Here is a 22,023-nt window from a genome sequence, read left to right on the forward strand (position 1 = left end):
ATTTAGTGCAAAAAAATAGGCTCTTTTTGGCCACTCTAATTTAAGTCTACAACTTTCTTTTTTTCTTTCTCATTTCTTTTTTTTTTCTTTATTTCTTATTTCTCCCCCAAGCCTCTCTTTCTCTCTCTCTCTCTCTCTCTCTCTCTCTCTCTCTCTCTCTAGCCTCTTCCTCTCTCTAGTTGCACTAGTACCATGTACGAAAGGTTTGATACTATACTATACTTTAGGTACCGTACCTTACGTATTAGTACCATAAGATACCAACTTAATGGATGCATCTTTCCCATTCAAATTGCACTTTGGGACGAGTTAAATGCGCCTTATTTTAATATGATTCTCCCATGAGATTAGGTTATTTGAGATTCAAACAATTTCTCTCAACCTTCTCTCTCTCAAGCCCATACTTATCTTATTTGTATGATCATGCATGTATGATGTATCCACTCCCATCTATGTAGTTATAAGTTGTAGGTAGCAATAGTGCACGTTGCGCATTCCGCATTAGGTTTTGGCATGTTACCCTGAAGTACTCATCTTATATACTCTAATAGCATTGCTATTTAGACTTGAAATCTCTATTCTATTATCTTTTGTCCAAAATAATCAAGTTATTTTTTTTGTTGTACTAATATCGTACCGTATTATAAAATCTTAAGGTACCATTTAGTACGGTATTTTATCGTACCGTACTGTATCATACCTTTCCTACCTTTTGTACTTGATAACTATGCTTGAAAGTTGGAATACTTTCAAGACAGCTCTGAGTAATTCAAATGCTTAGTTGTTATACTCTGATGTGGAGATTTCTTTGTTGATGGAAGAACTCAATAGGCATAATAACTCAGCAAACAAGTCTTCAAATGCATTACAGACCAGAGGCACATTTCAGCATAAGAGCAGTTTTGAAAACAAAGCACACAGCAAACCTTGTGGAAAAAATGTGAAGTGCCATCATTGTCGCAAAAAAGGGCACTACAAACGAAATTGCTTTCAATTAAAGAAAGAGAAGGGCAAAAACAAAAACAATGAAGCCAACAAAGCTAAAAATAAGAACAGCCAGCCTGCCAAAAAGAGCAATGTGAAAATAGAAGAGGTTAATGTAGTCACTCATGATAATGACAATAATGGTGATGTACTTATTGCTTTCTCTTTGGATGCACATGTATTAATTGCAAATTTTGAGGATGATATGCAAACTTGGATACTTGATTCAAGTGTGTCCTTTCATGTCATACCACATAATGAGTGGTTCTTTAAGTACAATGGTGTTGTATGTGGTGTTGTTCACTTGGGGAATAACTATGCGTGTAAAATTGCAGGCATTGGCAGTGTGAAACTGGAATTTCAGCATGGCTTCATGTTTATTTTGCATAATGTGAGACACGTATCTCAGCTCAAGAAGAGCTTGATAAGCATAGGGTAACTAGATGATGAAGGCTATCACACCACCTTCGGGGATAGCAAATGGAAAATATATAAGGGCTCCGGCATTGTTACCAAGGGGTCCAAAAGTGATACATTGTATCCTTTGCATGTATCTAGTGTGCGTGACCATATTGTTGCCATAACTAAGTAGCCAAGTGTTTCTTTGTGGCATAGCCGGTTGAGACACATGAGTCAATCTGGAATGAAAGTGCTCTCTTTGAGGTATGTTGATTTTGAACAGTGTAATCGTTGTATTTATGGTAAACATGCTCAAACGTCACACAAAAAATTTCTTTCTCTAAAGTCTTCACCCTTAGAGTTAGTACATTCAGATGTATGTCTTATGCTAGGATTATCTCTAGGGGGGAAGAAGTATTTCATTACCTTTATTGATGATGCCACACGCCTAGTATGGGTCTATCCAATCCGTTGCAAAGACAAGGCATTGGATAAATCTAAAAAATTCCTAGTACTTGCTGAAAATTTGACCAGCAAGACATTAAAATGCCTTTGCTCTACCAATAGTGAGAAATATGTGTCCAATGCCTTTTAAGACTTTTGTGACAGCAAAGGGATTAAAAGGAAACTTACTGCCCCTCATAATCTATCCCAAAATTGTATTGTAGAGCGTATGAAAAGAACCACTCAAGACAAGGTCTGCACAATGCTATCACATGCTACTTTACCCCATGGTTTTTGGGTAGAGGCTGTTATGACAGCCGTACACTTGATTAATCGGACACCAAACAGGTCTTTTGGGGGGACGCGGGGGGGGGGAGGGGGGGTGGGGAGGTTCCTCAAGAAGCATGGTTGGGCAAGACACCTTCGTATGCTCACTTGAAAGTGTTTGGTTGTGAGGCATTTGTGTACATACGCAAGGAAGAACATAGTAAACTCGAGCCAAAGTCTTGTAAATGTATTTTCTTACGATATGGTGATGAAGGTGAGATGGGGTATAGATTATGGGATCCTAAGAAAAGAAAAGTAGTATACGGAAATGATATCATCTTCTAGGAAGATCGCATGCACAAACAGCCCGAAAGAACAGAGGAGGTAAAAGGGTTGTATTCTAGGAGGATATACCAATAGGACAGCAAAAAATGCCCCTTAGACAGCAGCAAATGCTTGTTGTAAATGTCCCTAAAAATTCAGGGAATGATGCTGAAAATGATCAGTAGGATCTTGCCTATGATGTCCCACAAATTTAGCAAGGACATGTGCATCTGGAACAACCTGAACCAGCTATATAACATGCTGAACGTGCAGAACAACAAGCTGTTAACGCAGATTTGTAATCTGAATAGCCAGCAAATTTTGACCACTAGCTCCGTTGGTCGACCAGAGTGCAAAAACAACCAAATAGATTTGTTCCTAGAGTAAACTATGTGGGTGATTATGTCATGTTAACAGATTGTGATAAACCATTATACTTCTAGGAAGCAATAAGAAATGGCAAAAAGCAATGCTATAAAAAATGGAATCTCTCATGAAAAATGGCACTTGGAACTTGATACATTTACCAAAAGAACAAAAAGTGCTACCCTGCAAATGAGTTTACAAAATGAAAGTCACTCCTGGTTCTTTGCCCTTTGCCCAAGTACAAGGAACGCTTGGTTTCTAAAGGGTACAAGCAAGAACATGGAATTGATTTTGATGAAATCTTTTCTCCTGTAGTCAAACTGACTACTTTATGAACCATCTTAGGCTTGGTTGCATCTGAGGACATGGAACTCATATAGATGGATGTAAAAACTGCCTTTTTATATGGTGATTTGTATGAGGAGATCCATATGCAGCAGCTTGATGGTTTTGTTGCAAAGGGAAAATAGCACATGATATGTGAACTCAACATGAGTCTGTATGGGCTGAAGCAAGCACCACGAGAATGGTATCACAATCTGATACATTCATGCAATCTCAGGGATTTCATTGTTCTCAAGTTGATCACTGCTTATACACCAAGAAGGTAGCAGATGGTAGCGTTATTCTCTTGGTTTTGTATGTGGATGACATGCTCATTGCAGGCAAGGATGTTTATGCCTTGGACTCCTTGAAGCAGAGCTTACATAATAGCTTTGATATGAAAGATCTTGGTGAGGCAAATCACATTCTTGGCATGCGTATACTTAGAGATAGATCAAAGGGTCTGCTTTTTCTGTCACACAGCAGGAGTATATTACGAGAGTTTTGCAACATTTCAATATGGAGGGGGGGAAAGCTATTAGTGTACCATTGCCTCCATATATGAAACTTAGTGCAGATGACAACTCTACATCAAATGATGGAAAGGCTGAAATGGCCAAGATACCTTATGCTTCGGCTGTTGGTAGCTTGATGTATACTATGGTTGCTACACGTCCTGGCATTGCATTTGCGGTGGGAGTGGTTAGTAGATACATGGCATATCTTGGCAAAAAGCATTGGAAAGCAGTGAAGGGTATCATGAGATACCTTAATGGCACAAAGGATTTGTGTATTTGCTTTGATAAGCAGAAGTCATCTATTGTCGGTTTCATAGATGCAGACTATGCTAGCTATCTTGACTGCAAAAGTCTACTTTAGGATATGTGTTCATGTTCACAAGAGGAGCAGTCTCTTGAATATCTAGGCTGCAAAAGTGTATTGCATAGTCTACTACAAAGGCAAAAAATGTGATTGTCACACTAAGGCATGCAAAGAGACTTTATGGCTTTTACGTCTGGTGAGAGAGCTTGAGATTACAAAGGTTCCTTTTCTTTTTTTGCAAATAAAATGTGGCTGATTATATTACTTCAGAATAAACCATGAATACAATGAAGTGCTCATGCTCAACAAACTAGCTGGAGCTGATGATGCAGAGTCATAGATATATCAGATGTACAAGCCTCTCAGGGTGGCCTAGGGGGGATGGGGTCAAGAAACCATGGAGGGGGGGGTGTATCGCCATCTAGGACTGTCTGCCTACATCACGAAAAACAGGTCCTGGCTGCCCCAAGTGTGCATAAAATGACAATGGAGCTCCTGACAAACCTTGGACTCGCCCTACACCTGATCCCATCGGCCATGGAGGGAGTGGATGATGGAGGTCCAGAGCTCTGCTAAGGTTACATGTACTGAAAGTCTCTCTGTGCCAAAAGCCTCCTGACACCGCGCCTTCCAGATATGCCATCCAGTAAGACTCCCTATGATCTCCCATACCTCAGAGTAGTCTGTTGTAGGCTCCAGTACCTGGCGGATGGGTCGAGCCTCCAAACCAACCACTGTGCACGACCCTGCCTTGATAATGAATATCATATCCTACATCCCGGCCTCGTACAGAAGGTGATGGCCCTAGCTGACTACCTGCCAGCAGAAAGCTTGCTATGAGATACATCCAAGGTTGGGTGCTATATACAGCGAAGGATGTGGCATGCTCCTCTCCACACGAGTTCCACCACCTCACACAACCAAAGGCAGTGCTTTAGGGTTTCCAGAGGCTGCTGTGTGCAGCGCTTACAACCTTCCTCTTGCATCTGGGCAAGCCAACTTCCCACCGCCAAGTCTCCATGTGCCACCAGCCATAAGAAATACAATATCCTCCTCCTCCTCCAGCTATCCCATAGGTGGCGCCAGAAGGTCTGTCGGAAAGGCCGCGTGATGCTGTGCTCTGCCTAGTGTCTACTACGTGACGGCACCCAATCCATGTCCTCGTGCATCAATACATGTCTGTCAATGCTGGCAGTGTACTCCAAGAACCTCGGTGACCTCTTGGCGACCGCAGTGGCCGGCCATAGCCACTCTCCTGAATTCCACTCTAGCTCATCAAGTGGCCTGTCCTCCCAGATCCAGAGGTGTCACTCCTTGAGCCCCTCCCAGAAGACAAAAGGGTCCAGCCACCATGTTTTCCCCTGAAGGCCAATCACCCAAATCCTCCATAAAAGGATAGTTATCTCCTCATCTTGCTGCCCTCTCTCAAGAGCCAAACGCCCCCCCTTTTGCGCGGTGAAGAAGGTCCTAGGTGGAGCGCTGCCCACTCTACCTGCCACATGTAGAGGGATACCTGCTGGTGAAAGCCTAGCGGTCCATACCTCCCTGGGCTCTATCAGCTATTGTATCGGGGGAGCAAGCTACTCCTAAGGTATTGCTGCGTCTATCTCCCTTCTCCTCAACTTTACTCCTCTTTGATAGCTTGATACTCACCGCAACACCAACTTGTCCACCATTGTGTACACCTCCTGCCATGTCTTGATGGTACGAGCCGGACGGGCCTCCCAACCAGCCCAGTGGATGTGGGGGCACTCGCCAATCTGTGCCCCTTCCGAATCGCTGACGTGGGGGTTCTAGATCACTGGCTGATGGTCTATCTCCTCCTGACAGCCTGGGGGGCTCTAGATTAGGGCCTTATAGAAGCCGTCCCACACACAGAGCAAGCTACGTAGGAAGGGGGATCTGGGGGGGGGGGGGGGGGGGGTGATTTGGGCTATCGTGAAGATCCATCTCAGGGATGGCATCCACTCACCGCCAAGCCTCGGTCTACAATCCTGAAGACCCTCTTGCAATAGCACCTTCCAGGTCTGCCCTCCTGGTGTGAGGCCGCCGATCACTAGCTTGCCCAAGAGGGTCATACTCAGATACTCTGGGTCTATGATCTCAAGCCCTCCCTCGATTACAAAGGTTTCTATCCTCCGCTGTAACAGTCAGAGGGCTATCATGCTAGCACGAAATCCAGTCTTTCACGCAAAGACAAAGCACATACAGGTGAAGTATCACTTTATCAAGGAGGTACTTGATAGCAAAGGCATTGAGCTTGTCAAGGTGCATATAGATGATAACCGTGTAGACCTTTTTACGAATGGTCTTCCAGCCGAGTGGTTTGCTCATTGCTGCCAGATGATGGGGGTTGGATAGTATATGTATCTTTCAGCTTTGTATATACATTGACTTACCTGATTTTTTTCTCTACCTTCAGGCATGTTGCCTTTAGGTGGGAGATTGTTGGGAATAAAGACTCACCGTGCCTTTTTACCTAGTTCGGGTGTGTGGGTGTGAATGCACCCTTCACTTGCACTTTATATATATATATTCAAAACCTAAAAGTGGTATACTAGTCTTTGTACTAAACATCAAGTGTTGTGCTCACTCTCTCACTCTATTGCTCTCAACTCTTTGCACATTCACTCTCAGTTGAGAAAACATCACATCAAGCAATCCCATTGTCACTATCACTTTTAATAATCAAGTCGTCCACATAGATGACTATGATGATCGAACCAGTATCACCCTTGCTCACGTAAAGTAAGTACTCTGCATGAGAAAAATAAAAACCAATGTTGATAAGATACTCTCCAATCTTATTCGACCATGCTCTGGGTGCTTGCTTTAGCCCAAAGAATGCTTTCTTTAACCTACACAGATATGTGGGATGCTTTAAATTTTCATAACTTGCTAGTTGTTCCCTATACCTCTCTTCTTGCAAATTACTATGCAAGAATGTATTTTTCACATTCATCTATTGCAAAGTTCAACCTTTTGCTGCTATCAAAGTAATCACACATCTACAATTTCCATCCTAGAAATTGTACTATCAGTCTCTTCATAGTCTATGCCATACATCTACGTATAGTCTTTTGCAACTAGCTTGGCCTTATACTTGGTAATGGAATCATTTGCATTATGCTTTATTTTTTAAAGCCAATTACAACAAATGCCTTTCTTACCCTTGGGCAATGGTACTAGATCCCAAGTCGTGTTGGCCTCTAAAACAGCCATCTCCTCATCCATTGCTGTATCCAATGAGCATGACTAACAGTTTTCTTAAAACAAGTGGGCTCAACATCCTCAACTACCTTTATTATATAAGTATAATGGTGAGATGCATAACCCTTAAAACCAAATCTTCTAACGGATTATCTCACCCTGCTAGACCTGCATACCACTGGATTGCTCAGTGGAGCGTTTACATTACCATGTGTTCTCTATACACCTATTATCCTAACCAAAGGAATATCAAGCTTATCATTGAAACTCTTTGACCTGATAGAGTCTTTATCAAGAATTCAATGACTAGTGGTTACATCATTACCATGTGACATTTTCTTCTTGCCTTTGTCATTACTTGCAACACTAGTAGATATACCTGAAGATACAGGATAGCTTCTTAGGCTTCCAGACCAAGGTCTCACTATAGATTTACTACCGCATGATGTCTTTGGTCTACTAAGGGTCTGTGATTCTTGCTTTTCTATCTACACATGACTATCATGATCATCAATATCATTCAATGCATCTCCTACCAATTGCTCATCTCATCAAATAACATCTCTACTCACTCTAAACTCACCACTCCATCTAACATCAAGCATTTAACTTTCAAGGCTATTTATGTTTTAACAATAACTTTGAAAGTTTTGAAGTGCTCAAATACTCTTTCCTTCATGAAATATATCCACAGCTTTCTAAAGTAATCATCAATAAATATAAAAAATACTTCTTGTCACCAAGAGATACATTTGTGTAGACCCTTAAACATCTATATGCACAATATTAAGTATGTTTCCGCTTACATCTTTGCCAAGGAAAAAAGGTTGTCTTACGTGCTTTCCAAACTGATATGCTTCATAGACCTTACATAATTTTGCAACTCAAATGTAGGCAAATCTATAACCAACCCTTTCGATTGAATTAATTTCTGTCTTTGCACATTTACTTGTCCAATACATTTGTATCATATTTCAATGTTTGCAATCATACCTTTGCCTTTAGCATACATAACAACATTTATAGCAAGAATTACGACATCCAAAGTAAACATGCAACCAACTTGCTTCATCTTGCAATCAATGTATACTTTTTTTTTCCAAGAAAAAAGTGACTAATTATATTAGTCAAATGACTTTACAACGAAGTACATGTGCTCAGCAGCCTAGCTGGAGCTGATACAAGTCAAGCTCGGATCATATACACAAGTCTCTTAGGACGGTCTAGGGGAATGGGGGATAGAAGCCATGGAGGAGTAGAGTAGCACCACTCGGGGTTGCTTGTCTGCATAGTGAAGAACATATCGTGGCTACCCCAAATATGTAAAAAGTGGTATTAGAGCTCCTTGCAAGCTCGAGAGTCACCGTGCGCCTAATCCTAGCGGCTCGATAATCAAGGTTTAGAGCTCTTTCAAACTCTCATATATGAACAAACTCTCACGACCCAAAATCAATTGATAGCATGCCTTCTAGATGTGCCAAACCTCCCAATAATCTCCCACATTTCCAAACCACTCAAGTGTTGACTCTAGTACCTGCCAGATGGATAATGTCTTTAAACCAACCATAGCACAAGCATTTGCCTCAATAAGAAGAATAGTATCATGCATCTCTGCCTCATATAGGTGGCAGCCCTAGCTAAGCTCTTGCGAGCAAATGGCTCCCTAGGATATAAAAACCAGGCTAGACGCCACATGATGAACAATGGGACATGCTACTCTCCCCACCAACTGTGCTGTCTCACAAGACCAAAGGCAATACTTTGGGTTTTCCAAGTGTTACAATGGTCAACACTGCAAACTCCATCCTGTTGCATCTAAGCCAGCCAACTCCCAACTGTCAAATCTCCATGTGCGAGTAGCCATAGGAGATAAGTCACTCTTCGTGGCCTCTAGCTATCCCACAAATGTTGCAAGAAGCTCTAACAAAAGGCCTTGGTAATGCTCCATTTCGCCTAGTGCTTGTTGCGTGAGGGTACCCAATACATATCCTCCTACATCAAGACATGCCTACCAATCCATGCTATGTAAGCCAAGATAGGCCATTCTCTCCGGAGCATTTTTTCCTATCCTATGTGTGGATCACCTAACCTAATTTCTTTTCAATGAATGGCTCAAGAAATCCAACACTTGTGCTTTGACTTTGCCCTCACAAAATACTATTAACACACACCTACTATCTACATTGGAGCACCCTATCTAATGCTCGCTGATGCTAAGATTGAAGTAGCCCAAGAGAAAGAAAAGATGGATCTACATGAGACAAGGCACCAAGAGCATCAACAAATAAAGGGTCAATCAAGTATCTCATATACAAGCTTATAGGAGACCATTTCTAGCAGCTTGTCTAGGGTTATGAGCATGGTAGAGCACAACATGCAAAGCCTCTCTGAGACCACCTCGATGAAGCTCACTAGTGACTTAAGAGCAGCCCTAAATAGTGAAAGCCAGCACAAAGTCTAGTTAGAAGTGTACAAATTACTAAAAAAGCTATCGAGACAACAAAATTCTTTGCAATCTGGTTGGAATATAATGAGATTCCTTGAATCTCCTTTTGCTCTTCAATTGACAAATTCATCTCCAAATGTTTGCTACTTGAATGGCCACTTGAATCTCCTGAAATTTCCCCAATTTCAATGACTGAAATTCAAGTCTCTAGGCCTTTAATTTTTTAGCACACTTTTGAAGGTGGCTGTCAAACCTAATTTTTGCCCTAAATTAGGGTTTTTAGCAAAGAGTTGTCAAAATCTCCACCTCTAATGGCTAATTTTGTTGGAAATTGTTGACGAAGGATGAAAATTGTGGAGGATGAGAGAGAATGCTGAAGAGAGAGAAAATTCAGATTTGCAACGTGAGAAAATGGAAGAAATCAACAGTTGCTCTATCTAGACAGCCATGAAAGCTCTCTCCATTGGTGGAACACCTGGAATATGATGTTGTTTGGCTGAAACTGCCCTCAAACTACAGTCACCAACTCTTGGAGGGTCTCCTACTGGCTAGAAATGGCCTGTCAACTGTTACAGCAGCAATGGCAGCCTTCTCTCTCTCTCTCTTTTTTTTCGTAAAAGGTAATTGTATTAATTATGAAAAAAATGTACAAGATTACATGATTACATGATTACAAGAGACACGAGGGCCCTAGGCCAACGTGTGGGAAATCCCCGTACCAATGCACTAAAAAGGTTACACCAATCATGGCAACGACCCAGAGGCAATTGCCATATGCCAGGGATGCAAATCCTCCCGAGGGAGCAAGTCGGAGTGCCGAATGAGATCTAGCTGCCAATGCAAGAGCCCTTTAAGCCTGGCAATATGTCTCGGTACATTAGAGGCCGAATCAAAGAGAAAAGCATTGCGCATGGTCCAAATGTGCCAGCATCCCTAGTATCTGAAAAAGTGAAATAAGATCTTCATATGTAACTGTGGCAGTGTGGGGTACTTTGGGCGCACAAAAACCCAATCGAAAGGAGTTAGTGAGGACCCCACCACTGCACGCAAGATTTGCGATAAGAGTGACCAGATATCCTTGGCGAGCGGGCAAGAAAGAAAACGATGTCGGGCCGATTCCGCAGTAGTGGTACAGAAGAAACAATTGCCATTCGAGATTCGACGCTTGGAAAGGGCCGAGGCAAGAGGAAGACCACCAATCATTACCCGCCAAAGAAAGACCTTGCATTTGAAAGGTGCCTTATTCAGCCAGCCCTCCATCAGCGTTGCCTGCCACCATGACAGTGATTTCCGCAGTCCCCAAACAGTATTAGCTTTCACACCCAGCCATTGGTGATCTTGAATGAGAAGATGATACACCTGATTAGTAGAGGCTTTTTCCAGACTCAACCGGCCTGCAAGGTCCCAGTCCTGCAAGGACGATCCACAGCCAGGGCAGGAAAGGGTTGCCTACCCTGAAGCTCCAACAAAAGCTTTCTCCATAAACCACGGTATCCGCGCGGGATCCTGAAAAGTCTCCTAGCAGTCTGAAACGATGCGAGGACATTGCGAGTGGCAAGGGTAGCATCCGCAATCGAAGTCACACCTAAACGGGCCATGCGGTTAAATCTCGGTCTGAGCTGATGTTTGTCTTCCCAGGAAAGTAATCTCGATACTGCCAACAATTCCAGCTGAAAGGAGTTAGTCTGCAAGCGGTCTCCTACTGGATGCCAACGGGCCTTTTGGAGCACCACTTTCCAAGAGCCGACCAAGTGCAGTAACAAAGAGGAAGAGGGACTGGAAAATCGCGAGTCAGCATTAAGGACATGCCACTAGGAGGCCCGAAGCCGTGTGTTACCATGGCGTAGCCCTCTGTCCTCAAGAAAATAACGGGCTATGATGGTCCACGGGTGATGATCCACACACATGGCACGAAAAAGAGACCAATGAAGAGCCAGCATATGAGTTTCTGCATCCAAAATAGCGCCACCAGCCATGCGTTTAGGGGTACATGTATGTGACCATGAAATCCACGAAATGCCTGCCTGCAGTGAATCCTTCTTCCATAGCATGAAACGAATGGGATGAGTGAGAGCCTTCAAAGTAGTAGGCATCCACGGCAGCAATGGCAGGAAATACGTTAGCATTGGTAGCATAATTGTCTAAGCCACTTTGAGGCGGACATGGAATGGCCACGCTTGCGACTTCCAATACATAAACTTCGCCGCCAGTTTTTGTGAAATCCACTCCAGTAGGTCCTTTGGCCGTACATCCACCCCCAACGGGTATCCAAGATGCCTGACAATGGAGCCACAGGAAACCACCTGGCCCTGCCAGCCTAATGACTGTAAATCAGGCTCCGTGCAACTGAGAATGGCTGACTTAAAGGCATTGATGCGAAGACCAGAGGCCTGACCAAAGAGTGTCCAAACATCTAATGCCTTTCGAATGTTGTCCCTGTCCGCCCGCAAAATCATAAAGGTGTCATCAGCCAAAGATTGGCTAATGAAGTGCTGCCCCAAAGGAAGAGACAATCCTGCCAGCTGAGCAGAAGCCGCCATTGAGGATAACATTGAAAGGACCGGGTAAGTCGCCAGGGCAAAGAAGAGAGGACTCAAAGGGCAACCCTGTCTGACCGAGCGTGCAAGGACAAATGGCTCTGTAACCCCACCATTGAGTATAACTCTTGAAGAAGCCGCAGCACTAATGGTGTAGATCAATCGGGACATCCGGGTACCAAAGCCCATAGCAGACATGAGATCTGCAATGAAAGACCAGTCCACATAGTCAAACGCCTTTTCCAAGTCCAATTGAATCAATACCACTTCCTGACTGGAGTGCCGCGCATTGTCAATAGCCATTTGCACATTTAAGATATTATGCAAAATGTTGTGGCCCTTAATGAAACCATATTGGAGAGGATGCACAATAGCTGGAAGGTGCTTGTGAAGCCGATTCGCCAGCACTTTGGAGAAGATTTTATACATCGAGCCCATCAAAGAAATTGGTCTCCAGTGTTGCAGCTTTGACGGCGAAGGGACCTTGGGAATCAGTTTGATAAGGCCTTCTTTCCATGAGGAAGGCATGACCCCTGTTTCCCAAACCTGCTGAAACATGACCGCCAATGGCTTTACCAACTGCGTGGTCGAGTTCTCAAAGAATTCATTAGTGAGACCATCCCAACCAGGACTTTTATCCTTAGGCAGGTGCAACAAAACATCCATAACCTCCTCCTCGCAAATATCCGCCTCCAAAGTGGCTTGCATATCAAGTGGAACCTGCTGGCGGACCAGATGATAGAAGACCGAGCGGGCATGCGTAACCTAGCTAGAAGGCGAGGGAGAAGAACCAAGAAGTTCCATAAAATAATTTCTGCACATATTGACAATGGTCTGCGGATCAGTGACCATGCGACCTTCCGAATCCTGGAGTCTAGTCATATTTTCGCGAGTTGGAGAAGCATGCAAGGCGCGAAAGAACTTATGAGACTGGCAGGCACTATCTTGCAATGTGTCAATCAAGTTATGCAGCTTGGCCTGCTGATAAGATTTCAACTGAAATACTTGAATAAGATGGGCCAAACGCCTCTCGAGTGACAGCAGAAAATCATCATCTGGGGAATCCACGAGCAAGAAACGGACCAAAGCCAGTAAGTCCTCTGCTGCATGTCCACGTCGGCGACAAAGAGAGGCATGATGAATCCCATACTGCCGAGCAACCCGCTGCACATTAGAGAGCAGCCGTGCAAATGCAGCCAAGCGTCAGAGGCGAAGTCCAATAAGAACCTCTCAATCAATTGCTGCATATAGCCCTGAAAAATTGGATGCTTCAAATAAGAGGAGTTGAAACGTAAAGGGAGCCTATCCAGCAACTACATAAAAGGTGCAATAGATTGTGCCCGCATCTCAAGCTGGAGGGGGAAATGGTCCGACAACGCATATTGCTGCAAGACCTTCATTTCCAGCATCTCGGGAAGAAAATCATCCCCCTGCATGATATACATTCGGTCCAACCGCGACCAAGTAGTTGCATATTATGCGGAATGAAAAGTAAACCCTGAAAAAGAAGGGTGAAGCCACAACCAAAGATCTTGCTTAAGTACACGCAAAGCAAAGGAATTCCACACCCGGCTTTCCGGCGTATCCATTACCGAAAACCCTGAAGTGGACTGAGAAGAATCAACACACATATGGAAATCTCCCATCAAAAACCCCCTTTGGCCAAGTGACATGGAGCCCTGCAAAGTTGACCAAAGATCCCGTCGGGATGCGGGATCATTCGGAGCATAGAGGCCCAACAACCATAAAATCTCTCCTTCAAATAAGACTTCGATTACCAGAAAGCGGCCCTGCACATCATTTTTAACAAGAACAGGATGGTATTTCTCATGGACAATCATCAGCACGCCTCACCGTGACTTTTGTGCTCAACTGCACACAATACATCCCACTGATTCTCATGCAAGACAATCCACATGGCATGTTGCTTATGGCGAGAGCAAATGCCTTGCACATTCCACGTGGCTATCTTCATATATCTTCAAGAAAAGGAAGTCAGGAACGAGGCGCCTGTTGCCTCGATTTCACCTTTTCCGCGAGAGCATCTAGGACACCCTCATCCAGAAAATCAGCCAATACTGCAAACGAATTCTGGCGACCTGCTTTAGAGGTAGAAGGAAAATCCACTGCCTTGGGAGTGGGGCGGGGATAACGCCGATCCCAGGGTGTAATCACATTACCTTTTGTATCAAACGCAAGCTTAGCAGGTGGGCCCTTGGGGCCGTCTGTATAGACTTTCCTTGTAGACTGATTACGGGGGGCAGACAGGGCCATAGTACGTGCAGCCGGCTGTGAAGTGAACATTTCTTTCCTGCACATATACGTGCGCACGGAATCCTGTGAAGCATTAGGCCCAGGATCCGCTAGGCCTGCATCCAACTTTTTACATTTTTTTTGACGTGCCTCAATCCAATCAGTGCTACGAGAATCCAAACCCAGGACCTGTTGTTTGCCTTTATCCACAACATTAGGTGGCTGAAGGGCCTCCTGTGTCGGGGCATCAAGCACCATGTCATCCTTAGGCAGCACAACCTGCGCATCCTCGGAAGACAGTTGCCTTTCAGGGCATTCGGCCATAAAATGCCCCAATTTACCACATGAAAAGTAGTGGCTTGCAAAGTTGCCCCATTTCAAGCGAAAATGCAAAGGATGCATGCTAGAACAATTGAGGCGAAGCCACGCAGGCCTTTTCCTGGCCGTGTCCCATAACATGCATAAACGGTTTCGATTCATAGCCCTGAGGCTTGGGGGAACCAGCACTGTTCCCACAACTGCCATCGCGTCCTTCAACAATTGCCAATAGACCGCCGGACAATTTTCCACTTCCACCCATACCGAGCATTCTCGTTGAAGCAGACGCTAGAAGTCACCCATAGGGCGCCATGGTACAACATGGACCAAGCGGCGATCAAAGAATAATGGCAACTTGGACAGGAGCTCAGCTCGATGTGTTTCCGATTTCAACAGCACCTCATAAAAGCCGCGAGGTCCAAGGAAGATCTCCTCAACACACTCCCCTTGCAATAAATGGTGCATCCACTGGCGAATATGTGAAAGCACTGGGATCCTGCCAGTGAAGAAAAGTATAACTGCACTGTCATAAAACACCGAGAAGAACCGTAAGAGTGATTTCGGGTCCACCGTGGCTTCCAGCACATCATCAGTTCCCGCGTCAGAAAAAGTTTCATTATTATGCTGGACATAATCGCCAAGCAGAGTATTGGCAAAGTCCAGCAAATGCTCCCAGTCAATCTCCTGCGAATCCACAGGATCAGAGGCAACCTGCGCATAGGAACGTTCCTAAGGACCCATTGGCTCGTCAGAAGTATGCTTGGAGCGTTTGCCCGCAGGCGGCAGTTCAGAACCCGGAGGCATCTCCTCCGTGCACGGCACCATATCCTCCAGCTCCTCTGTATCGGAATCAGGGCCAAGGGCTGCCACCGTCCGGTCTAGAAAATCCATATCCAGGCCAGTCATACTGCTGTCTTCTCTCTCTCTCTCTCTCTCTCTCTCTCTCTCTCTCTCTCTCTCTCTCTCGGTGTCTGTGGAAAGGCAAGGCTGCACTGTCTCCGTGTGCAGGTCGCAGAACCCAGAGGTGCAGGCTCAGGCACGAACAGAGGACACTGCCTCTCGTTGAGAGGAAGAAAAGATCAGTGCGCCCTGTGAGACGCTGCCACAAACGATGTGTTACCTGGGGCGATCACCACGGCGGCTGACTGGCGAGGGCAGCGTCCGACAGGCGAGGGTGGCGTCCGACAGGCGAGGGCGGACATCAGGCGTGGGCAGAAGCCCTGACGCACAAGGCGGACGGGCGTGAACCAGGCGCAGAGCCCGCAGTTCAAGCGGGCGACAGCAGGGCTGGAGGCGCAGCTGACGGGCCGCCAGATGTAGGTGACGAGCCTGCGGGTGACGACAAGAGGGCGGTTGCAGGCGACGACAAGGAGACGGGGCGGCTGCAGACGTGGTGGCACGACAGGCAGTCGACAGGGCAGGACGGAAGGCGGGACGAAACAGGGCAACGCTCAGGGGCGAGACGGCAGAGACGCGGGGCCACGTGACGGAAGGGCGACGGACGAGCTCACCCGACGAAGGGAAGACGGCAACGACCACGATCCGCCATCGCTTCTCTCTCTCTCTCTCTCTCTCTCTCTCTCTCAAACTCTAGGCCAACACAATGTGGATTCTTTATGGGAAAAATGGTGAGGTATGCCATTTGGAGGTTAAAGAATGGGCAAGCATATGATCAAGATGGCCTTGTGGTAGAACATTTTGTACATGCATGTTATGCATTGGCCCCTATCTTGTCAAATATCTTCAATAGAGTTGTATGTGAGGGTTTTCCAGCAAGTTGGTGTGACCTCACAATAGTGCCGATTTTTAAGAGCGGAGATCCATTGGTTGCTAACAACTACCGCATTATTATGATTGGCCATATGCTAGTGAAGATATATGCCTCTATCGTGGAGCATGAGTTGAGTTGGTGGGTTGAAACAAAGGGGATACGCTCTCCATGACAAGTTGGCTTCCACCAAGGATACAATACATTAGATCATATGTTCACGTTGAGGGCCTTGATTGAGGAGGGATGATCATGAAGGAAAAAAATCTATTTTTGTTTCGTGGATTTCTGCAAAGCTTTTGATACAGTACCACATGCAAGACTCATGTAGAGGTTGTGAACCATTCGGGTCCTAGAGGATATGCAGTGGTGTATTTATACATTGTATGAGACAGTGAGAGGTACAATACGAGTGCCCGAAGGCACAATAGGCTCGGTGTCTAGCACAATTTGGTGTAAAGCAAGGCTGTCCGCTCTCTCCTTTGCTGTTTGGATTGTACATTGACGAGATTTCAGATTATATACAAAGATAAGGTGGTATGGGAGCCAACTTGACTAGGGTATTGCTACCAATTTTTTTATATGCAGATGATATTGTGCTCATCTCAAATTCACCTGAGGAGCTACAACGTGACATTTGGACGCATTCCATTTGTTTTGTGAAGAGAAAGGCCTCAAGGTCAATCTTGGAAAGACTAAAATTATGGTCTTTAACACCTTGACAGCTTGGGTGACATGCTCAGAGCATCACTTTATGTATGATGGTCAGTCTGTGGAAGTGGTTAGACGATATGTATACCTTAGGGTAACCTTCAAAGGGCCACAATTTTCATGGAAGGAGACTTCAGAGGCTGGGCTTGCACAGGCATATGTAGCTTTGGGCACTCTAGAGCGACAGTGTACACACAATTGCAGGAACCCCATACCAAATTGTGGCTCCTTGACACTTTAGTTATTCCCACACTACTCTATGGAGTAGCCATTTGGGGCCTAAGCCTTTATCATACTAGACAGGCACCTCTCATGGACTGTAATGGACCTGTAGCACAACTTTCTGATGTCTAGGAACATATGGAGAGATTGCTGGTCATCATGATAGGACGTATGATAATGGCAAAAGCCTCAGTACTACAAGAGATCATCGGAGCAGAGTTAGGTGCAGCACCCATGGTAGTGGAGGCCTTATTCCAGGCACCTTCCTCCAGAGGATATGGCAGCTTCCTCAAGATGGATACCCTAGGCTAGCTCTGGAGTCTTCAAGATAGCTTGTAGTAGAGGGAGATAGACAGTGTTGGTATGCACGTATGAGCACGTGGCTGAACTTGCAGGGCATGAATATGGACAGATCCTAGTGTAACAAATCATTCTATCGTAACAAATCCTGCAGTAAATGTAAGCATTGGCTTTGTTGTCCTTTAATCAGTGTACATGGTGTGGATAATCAATTTACTGATTTATGAAATTGTGTGTTTGTTTTTATGCAGCTTCCAATGTTGCAGGAGTTATCACTTGATATGTGTGATTCTGTAGACAATGGTTTTGATACACCTTCTGTGAGTTTAATAAAAGCTACAATACTTGCATTGTTTATCTTGGAAACATTTTTCTCTTCTAGAAACATATTGTCACCTGTTAGAAAAAGCTGTGAGCATTGCATTCAATTAATACAATGTTGTTTTATTTGTAGTTTGAAACCAGGCAATTACTGGGTATCTTAAAGCTTGCTCGTTGTACAACACTGCACACTCCCTTTAAAGGATACATGCAATGGAAACCTAAGGACACCATTCTAATTTTGTTGAATGGTGACAAGGAGAGAACATTTGTGATCAATGGACACATCTGAATCTTTCTTTGTTAAGGATTTGACAATGATTGGTGAGTTGATACTTGTACCTAATGTGCTCTGGTTAGGGGGCCAAATTTAATTTCTCCCATTTTTTGTTTGCATTGAGGCCTGATTGTTGTTTGCAGATGAAGGTGTCATTTCAATACTGCTTGGGTTACATGTACCTGAAGAACTAATCACGTACTTTGTGGAAAGAGAATATCAACCATACAAGTGTGAGCTTCCACAATCTGCTGCAAAGAGTGAACGAGGACAAAAAGCTTAGATGCTTCCTGAATACAACTTCAGAATCTACATGGAACATCTCCTACCAGAGATCCATGGTGGCAAAACATGACACATGAACCACAGCTTATGTAATTTTCACATCTTTTACATGCCAAAATGGACTGACAAAAGGGACCTTACAGACTCCGAGGCTAAGGCCCTGAGAGCAACCCCCATTCAAAGGTGATGTCCAGGGTGAACATAGCCTAATATGAAAAACCTTGGAAAATTTGAGCTCTGATCTTGATTGACGCCATGGAATCAGGACAGTTATGCAAGGACAGCTTTGCAGACATCTAGAAAAGGTCAAAAGATCAATAGAGCCATCAGAGACCATTCAATTTCAAGACTTCCAAATAGTCTGGAGGGCTGAGAATCTTGTGCAAACAAAGAATATGAGGATCTTTCTGTTAGTTTTGAACATATAATGGGTATTAGGGCACAGTAATATGCATTTCAGTGGACTATTGTTGGTCATCTTTCAGTGTCAGCTAGGTGGCAGCGTTTGTGCTGGCCGACCTGATTATTTTATTCCCTCAGTTGCTCACTGACCTGCTGCCTATTGAAGCTCCACTGTTGCCTATATGTATGGCTCTCTCCTCATACATCGTCTTGCATCATACCTTGCGTCAGAGTGCTGGTTATCCTGCTGGTATTGTACTCATTCTCATGCTTTCTATTATGGATTTCATTGCCTGTTCGTGATTCTGTTTAAGTTTTCTGTTCTGTGTTCATGTTTTGTGCTTATATTTTATTGATTCCACTTCCGTTGTGCACTCACCATGGTATCAGATGTCTAGCTTGCTAGATCTTGGTGCTTCTGGTGTTTGCATTTGATTGACTGCAGGTCATTAACAGCTGTGTTTTTTTCACTGTTTGGAGTGGCTGATCATTGCAATGCATCTTCATAACCATCACCTACTGCTGGGCAGCTTGTTCCAAAGCAAGGAGTACACTAACCCTTTTGTCTACATGATGAAGAGGGTCACCCTATCCTAATGGATTATAGGATTATGCCTATTATGATGTTAGGAGGAGGAAGAGGGCAATGAATGATCCAGCCTTGAGAGACAAATCGCTCGCTGGAATTGTGGACAATCGGGACACATATCCTCATGTTGTCCCTAGGGACAACAATAATCCCAAGAAAACGGAGTAGACTAACAGTGCCTTGAGTGTAGGATCACTTATATGTACCAAGATTGCCCAAGATGCAAAGCTAGTAGTAGTAAGGCAACGGTACCTTTGGTACCCTTGAGTCTCTTCACGATGGAAATGATCAAGGATGAGAATGTTATTCCTATTCCAGTCAATGCCATTACTAGAGCACAAAAGAAAAAAGCTGGAATTTCCATTGAGGAACCAACTACGGTAAACCAGTCAACCCTAGGAAAGAAAAATGCCAAGAAAAGAGGGAACTGCACTGACTTCAAACTGAAAAGTGAAGGCCTAACCAACCTCTAAGGCAGTGCTCCTGTCTCTAGTATCAATAGCATCACAAATCTAGAAAGCTATCATTGAAAAGATAAGGGAATATCCCGATCCACAGCAATAATTGGCCACTATAGATAGGGTCAAGGAATGGGTTAAAGGAGTACAACAGGAATTGTTAGCAACCGAGGCATCCATGGAGACCCTTTGTCTTCCTAGCCTCTCCCATGCTTCACATGAATCTCCCCTTGCTTCACCCCTATCAACCACTAAATCATAATATTTTGGCCAATACATGCATGAAGAGGAGCCTATAAATTTGAACAATGTAGGGTATTCTAAGTCTCAATATCAAGAGAGAGAACCTAGTATCATCTCAACCCTCACATCTATGAGTGTCTCGATTCCACTTGGAGCCTTGATGAAAGGAAGTCCTAACACCATATACTAGGCATCCAAACATTGAATGGATAGAGTTGAATGTGTATAATCACCACGAAACGCACAATCTAGCCTCTCACTTCCACCAACCTTGAGAGCTTTGGGCCAATACCTTTTGGGAAGAAGCAAAGTGTCACACCATCCTTCTAGTGGAAGCCGTGAGAGACTATTAAATGGGGAATTATCGATACGGGAGCTAACATTAGTATAGTAAAGTAGGATGTGCTTTGTGCATGGAAAACTCACCAACTGAGCATGTGCTTTTCAATTTGACTCTCATCAATGGATTTAAGATTCACTACAACTTACTGCATGGATATCCTTGGATACACATTACACGACCCATTGAGGAATAGGACAATAGTCTAGTCTTCCTCAAAAACAAGGAGAATGCATTACAAATAGAAATAGAGACATGGGAAACATCCCCAGTGGACCTAGATGCAATCTCCATTGTCCTCTTGCTCAATAGCCTATCACAACCTATCACAAACTACATTCCATGCCCTAAAGATGAGCAAGATTGGATACATATACTTGCTACTCTAGTATTGTTGTTCACTAAGGAACTTGATTATCGAGAAGCTCTTGAAGGTTTGAAATTTAGTTGGTGTATTATTTGACATATTATCATGTAAGGTAAGAATATTCTCATGTTAAGTTTGGTAAGCTTTGAAGGTTCATTAAGGTTTAGGAATCCACGAGGCAAGAGCTCAAATAATATATTATAGACATAAACTACGGAGCATGTAATATATAGCTTTAGTATTATTTTTATACACAATATTCTAAGCTACAATGCTCGTGAACAACTTTGGTAAATATGGCAAAGCTCTTTCACTTGGGGAATTTGAAGTAGAAACTTGGCGTTGGTAACAAAACATGAGTCATAGTAAAAATACATTTTTTGTACTTTAAGCTTTTCACACATTTATATTAGATACTTCACATCCCTTATTAATGAAGAGAGAAATTCTAGCAAATTTTTTTCCATATTTATTTTGTGTGTGTGTGTGTGAGAGAGAGAGAGAGAGAAAATGATATTAACATCTACAAAAGGCCAAAATGACCTATGAGACTATGAGCTACAATCATGTGTATGATGGTATCACTGTCTAGGTAAAATATGTAGCATAAAGCAAAATAAGAAAGGAAACTAACTATGGTCGTGTGTAAAACATAGAGCTCTATCTAGTAGCAATGAGTTACAGATGGTACAATCTCATGTGGGTATGGAGGGCCTAGCTCTAGCTCGAGTAATAATCCCTTGTATTCGCCTATGAAGGTGTTGTCGGTGTCTATATCGAGGTCTAGGACATTTGGATTAGCTAAGTTGAACGGCTCAATCAATTAGTACTCCTTGTTTGTGTGTGTATTGTGGCAGTGAGAGAGTCTCTCATGTGGAATGGGGTTGCAATTATACTAAAGTCTTCCGAGTCTCCTTTGCAAAGAAGTTTGCGAGTTGCTTTGTAAAAGGCCTCGATGTCTTGGAGCAGTTGTACTCTTGAAGTGTATGTCACAAAGTCGTCTTATCTCATGGAGAAAGAGGCGAAGGCATTGCTAATCGATAAAA

The 22,023-nt window shown here is 43.9% G+C and overlaps 1 protein-coding gene across 3 annotated transcripts in view; it reads left to right on the top strand.

Moving 5' to 3' along the window:
• LOC148039427 (ubiquitin-protein ligase) overlaps nucleotides 1-19,267 on the top strand; it is a 230,060-nt gene extending 210,793 nt beyond the window's left edge. For 2 of the 3 annotated variants that reach the window (XM_087690579.1, XM_087690587.1), the window contains exons 18-20: nucleotides 17,947-18,015; nucleotides 18,150-18,340; nucleotides 18,437-19,267. In XM_087690579.1, coding sequence (XP_087546705.1) covers nucleotides 17,947-18,015; nucleotides 18,150-18,308 — 228 coding nt within the window. In that variant the 3' untranslated portion in view covers nucleotides 18,309-18,340; nucleotides 18,437-19,267. The remainder of the gene's footprint in view (nucleotides 1-17,946; nucleotides 18,016-18,149; nucleotides 18,341-18,436) is intronic. The other variant, XM_087690593.1, reaches the window with a different exon arrangement.
• The last annotated feature ends 2,756 nt before the right edge of the window (nucleotides 19,268-22,023 follow it).

The sequence above is a fragment of the Lygodium microphyllum genome, chromosome 2, assembly GCF_053477565.2.
Source record: "Lygodium microphyllum isolate KBCC chromosome 2, Lygodium_microphyllum_v1.1.10, whole genome shotgun sequence".
Taxonomy (NCBI): Eukaryota; Viridiplantae; Streptophyta; class Polypodiopsida; order Schizaeales; family Lygodiaceae; genus Lygodium; species Lygodium microphyllum.